We start from the raw sequence: 17,984 nt of genomic DNA, 5'->3' as shown, positions 1-17,984 counted from the left end.
TTGTTGTCAAGGTTGTCCATAAATTCGAATTGTAACACAACATTTTTCTTGTTTGCAAAACTGGTGACAAGATTAAACCTCTGTGGCTTTTTTGTCAAGCTGTTTCGTCTGAAACGATTGGTTATCGCAACCTCCTTGTGTTTGCAAGGTTTTGTGTTCTAATCCTATCTCGGTGGCTTGTTGAGCGGCATTGCTCCGACCTCGTGGTTCTCTTTGGGTTGAACTAAATTTAGGTCACCAACTGCCTAAGTCGAAAAAATGGTTAAACATGCTTGCAGTAAAAAGGCAGCGCATTTAGCCTGTCCACCGAGGACAAAATCTAACAAACTGCAGACTGATTATTTCGAAGGCTATCTTCATGTTTGCAAATTCGGATTCTTTTATTCCAAAAGTTTATATGTTTGAGATTATTTACAGTAACATTTGTCGGGCACTGACAAGAGTATGGTTCGTTTCCCTTGAAATGTCCAACATGCATTAAACGGTTGATTGACAGTTCATAATCTCCCATTTACCTCATAGCCATAGCTATTTAGTTTCATTGTTGAAAAACTTAAACATCCATAAACTACCATTTATCAATTATCTTTTGGAAATATTTTGCTCACGTTCTCGAAACTTTGCCACCGCACTCGCACACCAAAGTATATATAAAACACAATTAGTCCAACCCATTGTTACACGATAGAGCTTCATGAACGCCATTTTTTTGTGTCCAAATTAATACAGCAGGTAGAGGGAAAACACATAAATTGTCTAAATTTTTACAAACTGGTGGGCGAATTTGACAAATCGAATAAACTTTTGGTTTCTAACATTTGAGCGTGATAGTGCACGTTGAATGCAAATATTTTAAGTTGATATAAAAGATAATCGGCCAAATTTTTATAAAAAATAGCAATTTTGCTTGTAATTTTACGCTGAAATGTTAGAACCCAAATTTTTTATTTAATTTGTCGAATCAAATCTGACTTTAAGCTCCAGTTTAGAAAAATCAGACAATTTATGTGTTATTTTTCTATACCCGCTGTATCATTTTGTTTTATGTAAACTTTGTCTGACACGACACGCGCATATTCAACAATAAATCATCACGCCGCCCCTGATTTTAGTTTGGTGATTCCCAATTCATAAGCGGCTGCATCATAGTTTCATCATTATTTTTAATAGTTACTATTTATAGCCACAGCATCGTTGTGCAGGCATTATAAAATGTATCAGTTTGTTTATTTAAGACCATTCATGGACATGAACTTGGCCAAATGGTCCAGCGCGACTGACCCATATACAGACATAAAAACCTTGATCGGGATTCGTCCCCGGGAGTGTCTAATTGGGTTCAAACGCCGCGAAAAAAAATTAAGACCATTCATAAATTTAGGTTCTAAATTACGCAATTGCAACCGAGCAAACATCACGTAAATTTCTAACGCTATATCCTCATGACAATTAAACTTGATTTTGCATATTTGAGCAAGACAAGAGGAAAGGCGTTCTAACTGGCAAAATATGAATGGAAAACAAGTTTGTTATGTTATATTCAGAGGATAATTGTGGCATTTCGTTTTCGCTTTAGAGCGAAAAGTCGTACACGCAAATTTATGATGCGATCGGTCATGCCTGCGAATAATGATGATGCACGCTTCTCATTTTCGACGTTAAAACGACAGTCACATATTCACACCGAAACAACTTTCAAAATCAACCAGCAGAAACTGAAATTTAGACCTGTGGTCGCAACCAAATCATAACGTTAACATGACATCGCAGTGCCCACTGGGAGATTATTGTAACCATATATGGTTACAGAAAAGTTGTAATATATTACAACTTTTCTTTGAAACGTGTTTACTTCGTTGTGTGGTGTGGTTACAAAAACGTTGACATCTATTCGTAACTTTGATATCGTTTCAAACGTTATTTCAAATTATTGTATAACCATATAAAAACGTTCATTTTGAACGTGTTTACTTCGTTTCGTGGTAAGCCAAGGTAACAAAAACGTTGACATCCATTCGTAACTTTGATATCGTTTCTAAAACAAATTATTGTAACCATAAAAAAACGTTCATTTGGAACGTGTTTACTTCATTGTTTAGTAAGGTGATAAAAACGTTGGATTTGAATCGTATCGCACATAGCGATTTAAGAACAAATATACAAAACCGTGTATAAACGTCGATTTAAAACGTTTTTATTCCGTCACTTTGTTAAATTGCGAAAACGTAAGCTTTGGAGATAAATTAAAAACGTTTCGTATACCAATCAAAACATCCACATAAAAACGTTACATCAAAACGCTTTGATTATGTCGCAAAGTAATCTAATCTAACGTTCTAACGTAAATTATATAACGTTATTCACACGTCGTATTACAACCACACGTAAACGTTATTTCATAGGCGTTTTTTATTAACCGTTTTAATAACGTATAGTTACGTTCAGGGCTAACCTAATTCCATAGAACCTTAGTGCAACATTTACTTTGTAAAAAATAGCTTAATAACCACTTGACAACTTTCAAACAACGTTGCGAATGTTGTAATAACGTTTTTTGTTAGCTGGGATATTCCTAATGGTGTGGTATGTCAAACCATGGAGTGTTTGTAACAAATATATTTAAAGGCATCCATCGGAACGAGTAACGTATTATAGCATTGCAACCAACTAGACAAAACGAATACAGATTGATCAGCATGCATATAAACAGCAAAAATAAAACAACTACAGCTACAGCATGAACTACTTGATAAATAACACATATAAAAGCATATAAAATGTCGATGAAAAGGTGGATGAATTGATCGCATCGGGTGTTAGACGTGATAGTGGAGTTAAAGCGATTTTGTCTGAAAAACAAAGAGGAGGTAACTTCTGATAAGCCAACGGCTATGCTTTGAGTCAGACAAATTAAGCATAAAAAATTTGTTTAGGCCAATTGACATTTTCTCAATATAAATTTATTTTAGCAATGGTTACCTCATTTTTGCTGTCTTCTTTAAACTTTGCAAAAAGCGCCGCGTCGTGGACTGTGACAAACTCGCTATCCTTTCCAGCTATTTCGAAATACGAAGCACGTTCCAACGAGTTTCTGACGTCCACTGCACCAACAACCAAAATAATTAAAAACCCATTTTCGGGGTAATGAAACCTAACAATAAAGTTAATAAAACCAACTTACGGCAAACATTTGCCAGCAGCATGGTAACCTCGATCTCCTTGTAGCTCTTGCATAACTGAGAATAAACGCAACATTTTCATCAAAGTCAAATATAGGAAATAAACACGGAATGGTAGAAACAAGCAAGTGGGTGTTCATTAAGTTGGGAATTTATGTACTTCAGAACTTTTGTGGCAGAAATAAAAAAGCAGTATTTGGACATTAAGAAAACAGAATCCGTTGACAAAATTTACTTGTTTCTATCATCGCAATGTGAAGTAGCCCAATACATTTCGGATTCTGCTTACCGCTTTGAGTGTTTTCATTCCAACCAGATCAATGAAAGTAAAAGCTGAACAGTCGATGACGATTGTATGCAAGGGTTCGGCGTTTTTGTCGTCGCAATTTCTTTTCACATATTTTCCACTCATGACACTCGGAGGTAATGTCTCGTTGGAAGCAACTTCGACAGCGACGCTCTCGCTTTGCCGGGAATTCTTTCTACAGGACAAGTGGTTAAAGTTATGTATGGCCATTTAACAGTTTTTAACCGGGGCATTTTGAACGTTGTTATATCACTTATGAGTGTAACACTAAAGTTTCGTTTTAGTGCATGTTGTTGCTGTAATGCATAAAGTCTTCATTTCGAATAAAAATTAATCATTTAATTTGTGATGAACAGTTTGCTTGTTGTAAAATTGTTCAAATTACTCTTCTGTTTAAAATGGATTAGCTTTTTATGTTGTTAAATTTTGTGCACAAACAAAAAAAAGAAGGAAATTGTAAGCGGCACGAGGACGTAAGAACCAGAATGGTACAAACAGTTGTGTTAATTTTAACATTTTTTATCAAAACAATCATCTCACTTACCTAATGGCAAAACAAGAACTGCTGGTCGATGATTTTCTTCTTTTCTTTTCCTCGGCCTCACGACGCTCTTTGTCTTTCTTGATTTCGGCAATCACCAAATCTTCAAACAAAATAGTTTTATATTATTGATGTCCACATGTGGGTTAACGTGATTTGACATACCTGGGTCTACTCCTGTCGCCTGGAATAAGTTCGCCTTGAAGAAGTCTCTGTTGGCGTAATACAATACAGAATGAAATTTGAAGATCACTATTCCAGGATATGGACTCGCCTGCAAATACACCCCAAAATAAGATCGACGTTGGAGTATTTAAAGAATAATACATAGCCACTAGTAAATGATTTTTTATGGCAAAAAAGTTTTTGGAACATACGTAAAATGTTGTTCACTATAGACAACTAATACGGTTTAGAATATTTTTATCAGATGCATTTAAAAATTTGAAAAATCGAATTAGGTTTTTTTTGTTAAGTTTCTGTAAGAAACAAAAAAGTCTTTAGATTAGTAAAAAGCAACTTACCGAAACACAACTTTTGCAGTTTCTGTAAATGTCCGTCCCTCCAACATTTCCCATCACTTCGCAGCGTGGATGTTGTGTCCGCATTATTACTGTTATCATGGAAAAAACGACCCCAAGCAACAGGCCGATATCGACTCCGAACACCACAACAGCCAGCAGAGTAACGATCCACACAGCCTAAGGAAACGTCGAATGTATTACCTTATTCACATCACATATATGGACAGTTTCGAGCTTATTGGTAAAACTAATTTCGAAAGACCCTTAAATGAGTTATATACCACTGATGAAAGCATAAGTATTCGCCGGGCAAATTTGAGTTGTTACTTCCTCATAAGACCGTTACGTAATTTCCTAGACGTTTTGCATTTTAAATAAAATGTTATTCAAAAGCGTGCAACTAAATGCTGATTGATGCCGCATATACCAATGTACTTACGAAGTCAACCTTGGACATCTTGTAGACGGGTTTGAGCATGGCCAACTGTTGGAGAATTCCGAACAATCCCACAACAATAATACATCCTAATACAGCACGGGGTAGCGGTTCGAAGATGGGCCCCAACACAAGAATGGTGATTAGCACGATTACAACCGAAATGATTCCCACGACCTAGGCAAGAAATAAATGTTATTCACTTTGTATTTAACGTTATAGTCATTCAAAACCCTAATTTCACCAACAAATTTTGTAGTCTAATTCTATATTTTAAAATTTTGAAAGGTCATGCTTGTTAACAACGTCAATTCGTATAACAATACAGTTTGAATGTGTGATAGGGGTTGGTTTGGTAGTTCATAAATATAATCAAATCAACTTTAAAACAATTTTAATCAAGATCCCCAACTCGTAAAAACAACGTTAGATTGTAATGCATATGACTGAACCCAGCTAAGGTAAGTATGTTATTCAGCTCGGCGATCTGAGTATATTATTTGATTACCTGTGTTTTGCCACCAGTATTGTCTTGAATCACGCATCGGGCGAGGGCAGCCGCATTAGGAAAACAGAGGAAGAAGGCAGGAACAATGTTTGAGACCCCGTATGCAATAAGTTCCTACGAAAATCCAATCAACAAATGTAAAAGTAGTTTGGCACATCTTAAAGTTTAAGAAGACAACAAAAATGCTGCAAGAACGCTAAAATAAAGTGCAATGTAATTCCAAAAAATAGGTATTGGTCGACTAGTTTATATCCTATACTATTTACTTTTTAAAGACTTATGCAGATAATGAAAAGATTGCGTTCAGTACAATTCATTTGGTTACTGTTTTGCAGCAATTCTTATAATGTTTTCTGTTTGACTTATTTTTTTAGACAGTTCGACTCGTATTATTATTCGGTAAATACAATTAAAACTGTCAAATTACAATTTGTGTTATGCAACATTTTGTGATAAGTGCAAGAGCGTCAAAATGAAAAACATGGAGTATGAAGTTTACGAATTGTACGATCGTACCTGATTGGCATCTATAGCGTACCCATACTTCTGTGCGTACATTTTTGATAGTGAAACACTGATCGCAAATCCGACAATGGCAAGCGCAAATGCGTCACCGATGATGTCACCCAAGATGCTTGTATCCGGTACTTTTGGGGCTGGTAATCTACAAAAAGATTTTAGTCATTATAGAAGACGTTTTTTAGGTTTTTTTGTCGGTCAGATGAAAATGTTTGTTAAAATGTATTAAGTCGGATAATTGAATAATAGCAAACAAATTACATTTATATTGGTCACGCCAGATTAACTCGTTGATGCAAATTTAACCATCAACAAAAAACTCTGTTAAAATGTATTAACTACCCTGACATGATGTAACAGGAAGCAAATTACAAATATCTTGGTCATACAAGGTTAACCCGTTGATTTCAAATTTAGCAATCAACGATTTTTAAGCAATTAAAAATAGTTATTTTTTGGTAATATTATGTGCTTTGTTGTTTAGATTTTTGGATGAATTAGGGTAAAATGTGATTTTGCTGGTAAAAGTCACCAAAAAATGGGTGCAAATAATATGTAAATAAAATACTAACCCTGTCGGAATGTTGTCAACCACCACTACTCCAAATCTTGTTTGGAACATTCCAAAATGCGAGGCTAAGATCGCTATGGCAACCACAATTACTTCGGTTGGAAGAGGAAACTTCATCCTCTCTCTGTGGATGAGGTATATCGGTAATAAAATCATAGTCCAAGGTACCCGGGTACAAATAAAACCGTTATATATGTGTATATGAGTGATGAGCGTTAAAGTTTTGTTTGTTGTTCATTTTTGTTCAAAGATGTTCATTGTAAACGGAGAAATAATAATTGTGATTATATACATAATATAGTGTTATGCATAACTTGTAAGTTATATTAAAGTACAAAGCATTTTATTTAAATTCTTGAAACACCGTCTTAGTAAACATGTATTGAATTTGATGAGGCAAAACAAAATTTTTAGCTTGAAAAAATATAAACAAAATTAATGTTTTAAACGAACGTGTCCTTTTAGACCAGTCTGGTATTTTTATCTCTTACTTGTATCTAAGGTTGATTTCTCTTCCCACGACGAGCAGAAAAATACAAACTATCGATATAATCAGTGTGGGAACATGCGTGCTTGGAAGATTGCTAAATATTTCAATCCAATTCTGTAGGAAAAAAGAAACTTTATAAATCATTAAATATTTGGAAGTCTTTTATGTTTCCATGGCTCTGCTTTTCACGAACGTCAAAGGAACATTGTAAAATTTGAAGATCCAACTGCCTAAAAGTATTTTTCAACACACTGTTGCTTGTAACCTGGGAAAATCAATTAGGTTTGATTGCTCGATATTTTAATTTATAGGTGAGAACCAAAAAATGTATAGTTTGTGGTTTTGTTTAAATCTTCATTTAAAATTACCCGAAAAAATGCGCCCGCCCCGGAGAACGAGCGAACACTAATGCCAAGAATAGAAGGGGTTTGTGACGTCACAACATGGATCGCGGCTCCCGTGGTAAAAGCTTGAATCAGTGGCTCCGAGAGGTAAGTTGTGATGAAACCCAAACGCAAAATCCCGAACGCAAGCTGAAGAAAGAAACACGTTTTTTAAAAAAAATCTGATGAGTAAATAGGGCACTGTTTCGATGTCGCAAATATAACAATGAAGTATTGACTTGATACTCGGCTTGTTGTTGCATATCGTATTTGTTTTATTTCTTTTCTTTTTTTCTTTTTTTACTGGAAAACACGCCGGTTTAACTTGTGTAAATTTACACATAACAAATCGAAAGGCATCTTAAGTTGTAGACCGCAACTTTTGACCCCTGCTGACCCATCGACTAACTCACATGCCTCCAATGTGTGAAATTGTAAAATACATAAACCGACTTCATAATTTATAAATTTAAAATTTGGGCAACACACCACGAAACAAATAATAAACTACAGTCTCTTTTTAATTATTTCTGTTTTCGCGTGCAGTCGAAAAGTTCACACCGAGCAAACGGTATGCTATTCGATGACATTGATATCGACATCTTGGTATGTTTATATCTGTACATATTTTTGTCTATTTGTTTTAAGCACATTTTGAAGTGCGATAAAAAGCGATAGACTGGTAGCAGAGTTGGTTACTTTAACTACTTTGACAAAATTTGTCGTTCAACTGGAGTAATGCTAAACAAGATACTAGTTGTTGTTTGTGTCGGACTTCCCCACCAAATATCGTGCAGTTGAAAAATTTGACTAAACACATGGTAAACATCGTAAACTACGGAGTAAACACATTTTTTGCATTGAACGAATATATAACTCAAAGGCAATCAATTAGTCGATCACGAGCGCCGAATCATAGCACAAAAATCTTGTTTATCAAAGACTGACCTGAAACACTCCCATTAGAAGCATTAGTGCCGATGCCACAGCCACGCGCCGTTCATCAAGGTCAGATATGGTTGGAGGCACCTGGAGAAAGTTTCGTTTGCGTGGTTATTAGGGGTAAAGAATAGTTTAGGTTAACCACCATGACGCTTTAAACTAAAGTAAATAGGAAGTAGTGTTCGTCATTTTTAGGGAGATTTTCTCAGGTGGAATTAGAGTTAAACTAACACTTTGGAAATTTCAGATTTTAACTTTGACGGCCTTTGCAAAACAACAACAACTATTGGGACATTTTAAGTAAAAGTCACTTAACTTTTATAGTTTATACATCGGAGACTAACAAATAGTGGCCAATAAATTTTACTTTCCAAACTGTTTTACTCCACCTAAAAATATTGCTACGATGTCCATAATGCCATGTAGCGTTTAAACATGTATGATTTCGTCAGTGAAACAACGGTCGTATGGTCAGAAAAACAAACTGTCCTATTTCTTCACCAAATAATTAAATGAAATTTTAGTAAGTTAATCATAATAAAAAAAAGGAAACTTGCTTCATACACTTACCATAGTGGCGTTGGCATCAGTCGTGTTCACGATCATAGACATTGGGTCGTCAGGGACGAAACGTACAACCACTGACTGTGTGAGGAGACTTGTAACTGCAAATGTTCCCACTGATATGTGTCGTGAAGTCCCCATCAGTGTGTATAGCAGTACAGGATAGAATGAAGTGTAGAGCCCAAAAACTGGCGGTAAACCAGCAAGCAAAGAAAATGCCATACCTAAGAGAATAAACTGTGTGAGGAATCGATGAAATCGCATAAAAAAAATCCACTAGAAACTTTAGCATATATCCGCATGAAACAATGGTTTCTTGGTTATAGATCCAATGTAAGCTTAAACCCAAAGTAAAAAAACAATATTGTTAAAAAATGTTAACCTATTTTTTTGCATTTTTTTAAATGATTTATTTCTGGTATAATCTAGATGATTGGTTTTCAACCTGGAAGCAATTCTTCCCCAGTGAACCATTTTGAAACTTCTGGGACGTAATTTTACTTGTGTTCTACCGTGTGTTATGTAAAAATTATCTTTTTAAACTTTGCGCATTGAAATCAAGGTTATGCGCATCCGACATGGCGTCTGTTAATTTAGCATCGTCAATCCACTGTTTTGTACTGTTTATTTTGGAGGAATGAAACTGTTTTAAATTGGTAAAAGAGGAATTTGCCAAAAAGGTTTTAATACCATTCGTATCCATTTTTTATTGGTCTTAAGTGATTAGACCGAATACTTTACCAACATTAATTGCCTGTTTATACTATAAAAATCGAACGATGGTTCTTGCGGTTTATGTCCTCGCAAAATAGGTTTTGTGATCGCAAAACTTAAGTACAACGATAACAGTCGTCTTTAAGGGTGCAATAACCAATACTTGACGACCAATAAAATTCCTTTATTTGTTTGCACAAGGGTGTTGACCGCGTTATAGGAACAAAAACTACGTTGTTCTGAAGTATACGTTGAGTTATTACAACCACAATGTTACGGGTTATACATACACCCTCCTTCCAATTCAAATATGTATTAAGCACCCTTGTATACACAGGGTTGTTCCTGAACAACAAGTTTACGCCGGTGCAAGCAATCGCATATTTACTTAACACAGGAAACGGGTATGATATATTCGGGTAATTATGATATCGACACCTTGAGAGGTTAATATCACTACATTTTTTGTCTATTTGTTTTAAGAATGAAAACTAAGAATAATTGACAAAGCTACAGTCCTTATACTAATCAGATTCAGTCAACAAATAGTGCTAAACCATATATATTGCGCCTACGTGGGCTTCATCACATTAGGAAGCACTGTTGCTTCATCAATTATTTTTACAGAAAGTCACACATATAATCAGTGATCATCGGCATATGATGCCACGGGTCGGGTTTCGTGTTCGGGTCGGGTTCGGCTTTTGAATAAGTTTAACTGGAAAAGTAGCCAGTTGCTGGACCTGACCTAATGTCAAACAGCCCTAAAACGCCTTGTTCAAGACCAATTGTCTGTTGTGTTTGCTGTCTTGTTATTTACTAAGGCGCCGGGCCGGATTTCTGGCTTGTACTTTTGGCTTCGAGCCTGGTTCGGGCTCTAATTTCAGACTCGTTTACAACTCTGCTGATGCCTACTATGCGCGGAAAAGATCCTGTAACAAACACTAAAAAAACACAAAAACTACGTAGTAAACTTCAACGTACTTTGTGGTATATGGACCACACCGACTGTGATTCCAGCCACAAGATCGCCAGGTAACCATTGCCGGATGTTGTACTTCCGTAACCACGTGAAAATCGGGAATAGACCGAGGAGGATGCTTCCCATCAGACTGCAGCTGCAATCTCTGGCACACTTTTTGGCTCGGTCCCCCATCGTGGGGCAGGGTGGGTCCACCTCGGTCCCCGAAAACATTTCCTGGAATTCCACCTGGGTTTGCGTGGGTCGGTCAATGATGTAACGGTTGCTGACATCATTATGTCTGCAAAAAGTTTGTTTGTTAAATTGAGCATGAGTAAATCAGGGTAATGAGTAATCACAGTTGATATTTTCCGCTAAATTTTGTTTGGATTAAACTTTAAGGGTCGAAAATTGATGTTCTAATTTCTTTAAAAAAATCCATACTGGGTCCCGTTTTCTTTTGACCACTCGCGTTCCTGGCTAAATGCATTCCACGAATATTTTAAGAATAGCTTGTCATGTCACAATATAAAGGTCAGTTTGTCATGTCACAATATAAAAGTTGTGCTCGAACATTGCTCTTATTATATAAGCTATTGCTGCCTGGCATAATATCAAGTTTGTAGAGCTCTTCTTGTAAATTTAATTTTATTATCGTTTGGCAGCTTGATATCTGTATTCCACATTATTTTACACCGATAGAATTGCCAATCTAACATTAAGTAGGATATTGTGCTCATCGTCAAAACTGTCGCTCAGATCCCCAAGGGACAAGGGACCCCAGTTTGAGAAACTCTGTATTAAACGTGTACACCACAATTCAACAGAAATTGTATTCCGACCCGTTTTGGATGTTAAAAGGCGAGCTTTGAAACCTACACCGTGCGTTTTGTATGTAGGTGGCTGAATGGCGCTTCATATTGCAAAAGATTTACTTTGTGGATTTCATGTCAATCAAGAGTTTGCTCAACAGGGTTAGTAAAGAAAAATTGTGAATTTTGCGGTATTTACAGAAACCTCGATTTAATTGTTTTCATAAGGCGTATAACACAAGGTCAAAAGTATAAAAAGTCCAAAGGGTAAAAGTACAAAACACTTATGCAACCTTGCATTTTTTCGGAATTTGCGGAAGCGTTGCCTATATAGCAAACACTTTACGAGCAAACTGTTTAATTCTTGGTCACAATGTCGTCATAAGGGCTCTTTAGGTTTACCGCAAAAGGCTTATCACTGTGGAAAATCCTAAGAGCGATTTGTTTTGCAATAGTTTTTATTTGTGGACTTTCTAGACTTTATCACAGAATGTGCTTATGGTTTTGTTTCCGAAATTTGTTTGTGGCTTGTTTGGATCCTGAAGGACCGTTTTTAAGGATTAATCTTAAAGATAACGTATGGAATTCCAGACTTATGCTGACGCAGCGATTTTGCATTGACGCCATGTCAATGTCGGATCAGAACGATGATGACTTTGCGGTCTGACATGAGTTACAGCTTGACAAACGCCATATGGGGTCAAAAATTATGAAAAGGGCAAAAGTCCAAAACCAGTTCTGAGCAACTCTAAAAATTCTTGTAAATTTATATTGTTCAACGTTTCTGTCATCCCGTCAATTCCCTACTCCATTTGTCATTCGGGTCGCTTTTCCGAAATATGTTAACTTAACGCTATGTACATAAAAATAATTTGCTGCAGTCGGTTAAAATGGTATATCCTTTACTAATATAGCAGCTTGTTTAAACACCTGACAATCACATCTAAAAAATTGACACATTAACATAACGAGTCTGTTGAAGAAAAATCGGTGTGTTGAACAGTAAATTATAATACTTGTGTAACGGGAGAACATCTTCTCAATAATAATAGACAGTGTACGAAACCGTTTTAGCGCTCGATTAAACAACCGTCACTCCTGCTAAAATTGAGTAAATGTAAATCATGCGTTGAAATCACCGTTTAAAGGTTAGCAGTTTGTAGTCAAATTCAGACAAAAAATAACCTTAGATAAAAAAAATTAAATGTCATGTCGATGTTTTTAGTGAATCACCAAGTGCGCAAAAGTGCGTAATAGTCACACTATACGTATTGAAACTGTAGTTTATAGTCAGTTGTAAAAACTTCCAAAGTATACTCAGTGGTTTATGGCGTGTGCTATAAGTATGGTATTTGCCATTGGGTTGTAAAAAAATCTGAGCGTATAAAATTTTTCAAATGTAGACCTAAGGTTAAAACTTTTTGTTTTAGGCGAACTAAAAAGTTACAGCGTAATACATCGTTTAAGTTAAGTGCATAAAATACTATTATCTGTTTCTAATCGAATAGTATTAGGTAAAAACGCGACTGAAGGAATAACAACTAGCCTATTAAAAACATGCAAAAAAGCATAGCAAATATCAGTACAAAGCAATTATCGGTTAAAATCGTCCTGGCGCAAAAGTATATTTACTAAAAGAAGCGCTAAACGTGTTAGAGCAATAACGCTCAATACATAGGTCGCAGAAACGACTCAAACATAAAAAAAACACAATCCTTTTACAAAGCAACTTTTTATAGCAATTTAAAAAATGTAACGAGTTTATATAATACAACATAACACATAATGGTCGCCTTATTCGTATTCGCGTCTACAAGTTTGCCAGTGACAAGTTTTCACTTACTGTTCCGCTGCGATCACTTGTAACTCTTGGTCTTGGTTCGGCGCCATTTTTTCCTTCGCAAATTTCTACCACTTGAGTGTAGCCGAACTCGCTTACTGGGCGCCTTATATACATGTCAATTCCTCGACATGTGAAAAAGGGAAGAGAACAGGCGGACCAATCCCAACATCGCAAAGGGGTTACTTAAGTTCATTGCTGCTAGCATCCGGTGTGGATGACTTGTTATCTTACGCGTTTTGTTAAGGAACGTTGGCTGCTTTTTGAAGCAATTAAATTGGATTCGATTTTTTTTTATGAAGACCTGGAATTTTAGTTGAAGACGAAACCCAATGCACAAAATCTAGCTTATATATATTATGGAGAAAACATAAAAAAATTATTAGGGTTTACAGGTATTTTCATAGATAACTTGGATTAACAGTGGTTGAAATTTCGTCATTTATATTTTTTATGATTATTGAAGAATAATTTACGTTTTAAAGTCTGACCCACGTTGCTTCGCATTTAAATTTGGCATAGGAAATTTCACGTGCATATTTCTTTTTACACGTATCGAATTAAAAAGGATAGCGGAATTCACAGAGGCTTGATTAAATTCGGACCACCCAAATACGTATCGATAATCGACATGACACAGTACATGACTATTTCTTGACCTTTAATGTGATATCACTAAGGATGAAGTCAACGCAAAAATGTTTTTTTCAGATATAAGGCATACCTTGCTTAAGGCTCAGTTTATTTTGTTTGTTTCAGTTTCTCAGACGTGGGTGTAAATGTTAACACACTATACCCTATTTTCCTTTTAGTCTCCGCCCGGCCTACAAATGTTGGCAGTTAATTTGGTAGAGGAGACACGGAATTTGTTTAGGCGCTGCTATGTTAGTCTGATTTACAGCTTTGTTTTCCAAAGGCCCTAAGCAAGAAAACAGGTACACAAGATGTTCCGGTAATAGTGTTCACTAATGGGTCCGGCGTAACAACATTCGAAACCTCGCAGTGTAGTTTGACTGAGTAATTTGTCAACAAGGGCCAACGCGGTTGCTATTTAAGACTTGTGTTGTTACAGATTAGTGCCCCCTTCCGGAATTCCATCACTATTGTCTTGAAAACAAAATTGTTCAATCTGTTTTCGACTGTTTGGTATCCAAAATAAGTTATTTTAAAAACTTGCAGAAATTTTTGAAACTTACAAAAATTCCTGTTAAGTATTAATATGCTGTTGCTGTCAGGCGTATAGTATGTATAGTATTGCTCTACCAGAGTGATGTATAGTATTGCTCTACCAGAAGTTTTATCATAAATAATCGCTCTTTGACGTCCCATAAATTTGTCTTTTAAGATATGCCATTATCCTGATAAAGGCGTCGTTTGGGACGTCGAAACTTCGATTATTATGATAAAACTGTTGGAAGAGCAATACCCGTTCATTCATTGTTATTTATATGTTTAAACTTGATGATTGTGTCAAATAAATGTTCATACGTAGCTAGAAGTTGCAAAACAGTATTCCTGCCTTTTTACCAAACAGTAGTCTAATTTCAGACGAACAAAATGTGGTCTGTTTTAAATCATAGTGCTGTGTCACTTAGCTTGGACCAGCGCACCTAATAGCCCTCAGCAAAACCCGATTTGGATGCCACGACTCCAGACGGTCTGGAAATATGCAATTCGTTACTCGCGATTTGACGGGGATTTTCAGGCCCAAAGGTTTGAACTTTTTGGAATGTCGTTTAGGCGTGATGTTGATGTTAAATATTACTTAGCTGAATGTAAGTAGGCGGACGTTATCAGGTCTTGTGGCTTTAATACTTGGAAAATTAAAAACAGGCAATCACGTGCTCTTACACTGTTGCCTTTATTCGGGTGTGGGAATATAAAATTTAACATGCAAATTCTATGGAATACTTCATTATACCTTTAAAAAAATTTCGTATAAATGTGCTAAAATATGTAATATGTAAAAGGGGCTTTAGTCTTAAACACCATTCTCTACTATGTGATCCACCACAATACAACTAATAAACAGCTTAGTGGATGTTTATTCCTTTCTTCGAAAGTATAAAATACCTTTGTGCCTGCTAACCACAAAGACCGCGTTTGGCTCAATATTTAAAAAGCATTGTTCGCCTTTATTTAGAACATGCTTAACGACTTTGACGCCTTTTGCAAATAAATCTACGAAAATTCGTTTGGAATCTATTTGCAAAGCGCATTGGACGATAGGAGTTTGCCTACGTGCAACCGCCAATGGTAACAACATTCCAAACACAAAAGTTTTGCAATCTAAGTCACACCCACACCTTTTGTTAGGCTAGAAAGATAATTAAATGTACATATATAGGGAACACCTTACCGGTTTTTCATGCTGCCAATCATGTATATCGTGATTTTAATACCCACATCCTAAGGCAATTCGAACGATTCTAGCTCGGCGCCGGAAAATGTATCAACAACGTCAATTTGTAAAATAAATATATTTTTATCTGAGACCCAAATTTACCGTCACGACCGTATGTCTAAATCTTTACTCAAACCGTGATTTTCATTATCGTGGTGCCTGGGCAAAGTTTACATGTTGTCATGCTGATTCCGCAGAATGTACAAAGAGTTTTTATGAGAGGTTTACTCAACAGTGGCGTTTTTCGCAGTCCGGCGACCAATCTTACCACGTTTGCCTTGGGTTGCATATCCGAGCCTGCAGCGATTTTGTCGATCTGCCTTCTTTCTTTCTCTCTCGCCGAGTGTGGCGTATTTGTCTTGCGTATCATTATTTTTTTTTGCAACCCTTAACCGCTTTGTTATTGATGTGTACTTAGTAACGAGATGACTATGCTTTTTGTAAACGGTTTAAACTTAGATGTATTGCTGTGCCTGTGTGATCTAAATACTGACTTAATTAGCCCACACGTTTATGCATCATAAATGATCCGTACTCCTGTAGGCTGAACAGTATACTGCGGTTTTCAAACGTTACCGCCCGTGGGATAAACCACAAAAGCTAACTGTTCTACAGACCTGGGTCCATTGGCGAAAGTTAAACGTAAACGTACAACAATCTCTATTTCACACTAAAATGAAAGCTTTTTAGGCCTTTTCTCCTCACATAAGTTTGACAGGCCTTGAAACGTTATATCGAGAAGTAACACACTTTCATAAAAAGTTAAAGTTATTTTGAGCGATGGCTTGAACTAAGCAGTCATTAATATGTAATACAACACTTACTTGTAATTGTTCTCAGGATCAACTATGTCTATGTCATTCCCTTTTGCATGAGTCAGCAATCCGTCCTTCACTTCATCTTCAAACATTATTTTATGGCCATATGTATACTAAAATATGTCAGAAGTAGTAATTACGCGCCTAATGTGAAGAATAAACCTGTATTATACATTATTGTGTATTCTTACCAAATATTAACAATAATGAGTATAGCAATGCGCTATAAAGCCTGTGATATCTCAATAATCTTGATTTTTGATGTATGCAAGATATCCCATCACCTGCCAAACCACTAATACAGGTTTGGACACAGATCTAGTCTAGTTCTGCTTTTGTAGTTTAGCCAACTATTATACTATTGCATCAAGCAACTTTGAACTGCATTACAATATAATTATAGTCTTTAACCTGATCTTCACACTAAATGACTAATGACACTCAAACGTTTTGCAATGTCATGTCAGACTTACCTACTACCTATTGTCAGTAATTGCTACTATGACACCAATGCAAACTGGAAAACTAGCAAAACTGTTTGTTCATTGACCCTAGAGTAAATATACTACAGCGTACCGAGGCATATGGTAATTCCGTAACAGCCATATCCTGCTAATTGCGTTATAGCGCGTTACACAATATGGTAACATAGAAAAACCAGACCTGATGTAATGCTCTGTAGAAAAGAATATAATTTGACGGCAAACATGATGCCAATTAAATAAACGTTTGGTATCATGCATTGTTAAAATGCAGCACTTACAACTGTAGCGTCAACGGAGTTCGTGCGTGTAGCCGTTATTCATAGCGTTCATGGACTTCCTCTAATGCCACCAAACGAATGTCAATTTGCGGTCATTCAGCTTATTGCATGCGTTTGATTTGTGTGGTTGCATTTCGCCAACGTATTCTGCAGTATTTATACCCGGGTCACAATTCTGCTAGTGGGGTCATTCGCCTGCTCTATACCACCCAAAAATATAAAACGGTGTTGCAAATTGAGTCGATTTGAGTTATTCGTAATAATACTATGAGACCTATAGTGATAGTTAAGTATCTACCGTCATTCGCTGTGGCGCTGATTTCAAGAAATACAAACTAATCGTTCCTAGTTCCACTTCAACTGAAAAAATGATAACTGTCGTCTTGGGTCTTGCTACTTGATTGGATGAATAGGATTACGGGCACAACTTAACCCTACAACGTTTGCTAGGTGGGAGGTGATTCGTTTACGAAACCTTGCCACTTAAAAACTATTTAAATTCGTTGTATATCAACTCCTAGTTGCATATCACCCCGAAAAAGGCATGTTTAAATTCAGGGTGCAAATTTAAGCCAAGGTATAAATCTATCCTAACGTAAAGAATCGAGTACGCAATTTTGGCAGTGGAACCACTGACACCTTGTGGTGACCTTCTAAGGAAGTACATGTTCAATTTAAACTACCAAAAATAACGATGACTACCAGACA

General features: G+C 36.2%; 1 protein-coding gene across 2 annotated transcripts; it reads right to left on the bottom strand.

Annotated features, from left to right (window-relative positions):
- Positions 1-2,316: 2,316 nt before the first annotated feature.
- On the bottom strand, positions 2,317-16,669 carry LOC145204332 (prestin-like). Of its 2 annotated transcripts, none has more exons than XM_080076835.1 (17): positions 16,520-16,669; positions 10,663-10,940; positions 8,971-9,188; positions 8,407-8,487; positions 7,444-7,608; positions 7,077-7,189; positions 6,587-6,709; positions 6,012-6,159; positions 5,496-5,609; positions 4,991-5,164; positions 4,552-4,728; positions 4,193-4,301; positions 4,031-4,130; positions 3,469-3,661; positions 3,182-3,236; positions 2,980-3,101; positions 2,317-2,849 (listed from the first exon to the last, which is right to left on the bottom strand). In XM_080076835.1, the coding sequence occupies exons 1-17, from the start codon at positions 16,603-16,605 to the stop codon at positions 2,835-2,837; spliced, it is 2,271 nt and encodes a 756-aa protein (XP_079932961.1). In that variant the 5' UTR covers positions 16,606-16,669; the 3' UTR covers positions 2,317-2,834. The 2 variants fall into 2 exon arrangements, with proteins under 2 accessions (XP_079932961.1, XP_079932962.1); XM_080076836.1 differs by lacking the exon at positions 16,520-16,669 and adding an exon at positions 13,295-13,379.
- Positions 16,670-17,984: the final 1,315 nt, after the last annotated feature.

Source organism: Phallusia mammillata, chromosome 8 (genome assembly GCF_965637545.1).
Source record: "Phallusia mammillata chromosome 8, kaPhaMamm4.hap1.1, whole genome shotgun sequence".
In the NCBI taxonomy this organism is placed as follows: domain Eukaryota; kingdom Metazoa; phylum Chordata; class Ascidiacea; order Phlebobranchia; family Ascidiidae; genus Phallusia; species Phallusia mammillata.
This window is presented reverse-complemented; position numbering and strand designations above follow the sequence as displayed.

Coding starts and splice junctions, on each gene's coding strand:
- LOC145204332 (XM_080076835.1), bottom strand. CDS start 16,605: ATGTTTGAAGATGAAGTGAAGGACGGATTGCTGACTCATGCAAAAGGG. Junction 6,710..7,076: donor GAAATCAACCTTAGATACAA/GTAAGAGATAAA, acceptor CCTCATCCACAG/AGAGAGGATGAAGTTTCCTC. Junction 3,237..3,468: donor GAATGAAAACACTCAAAGCG/GTAAGCAGAATC, acceptor GTTTATTCTCAG/TTATGCAAGAGCTACAAGGA.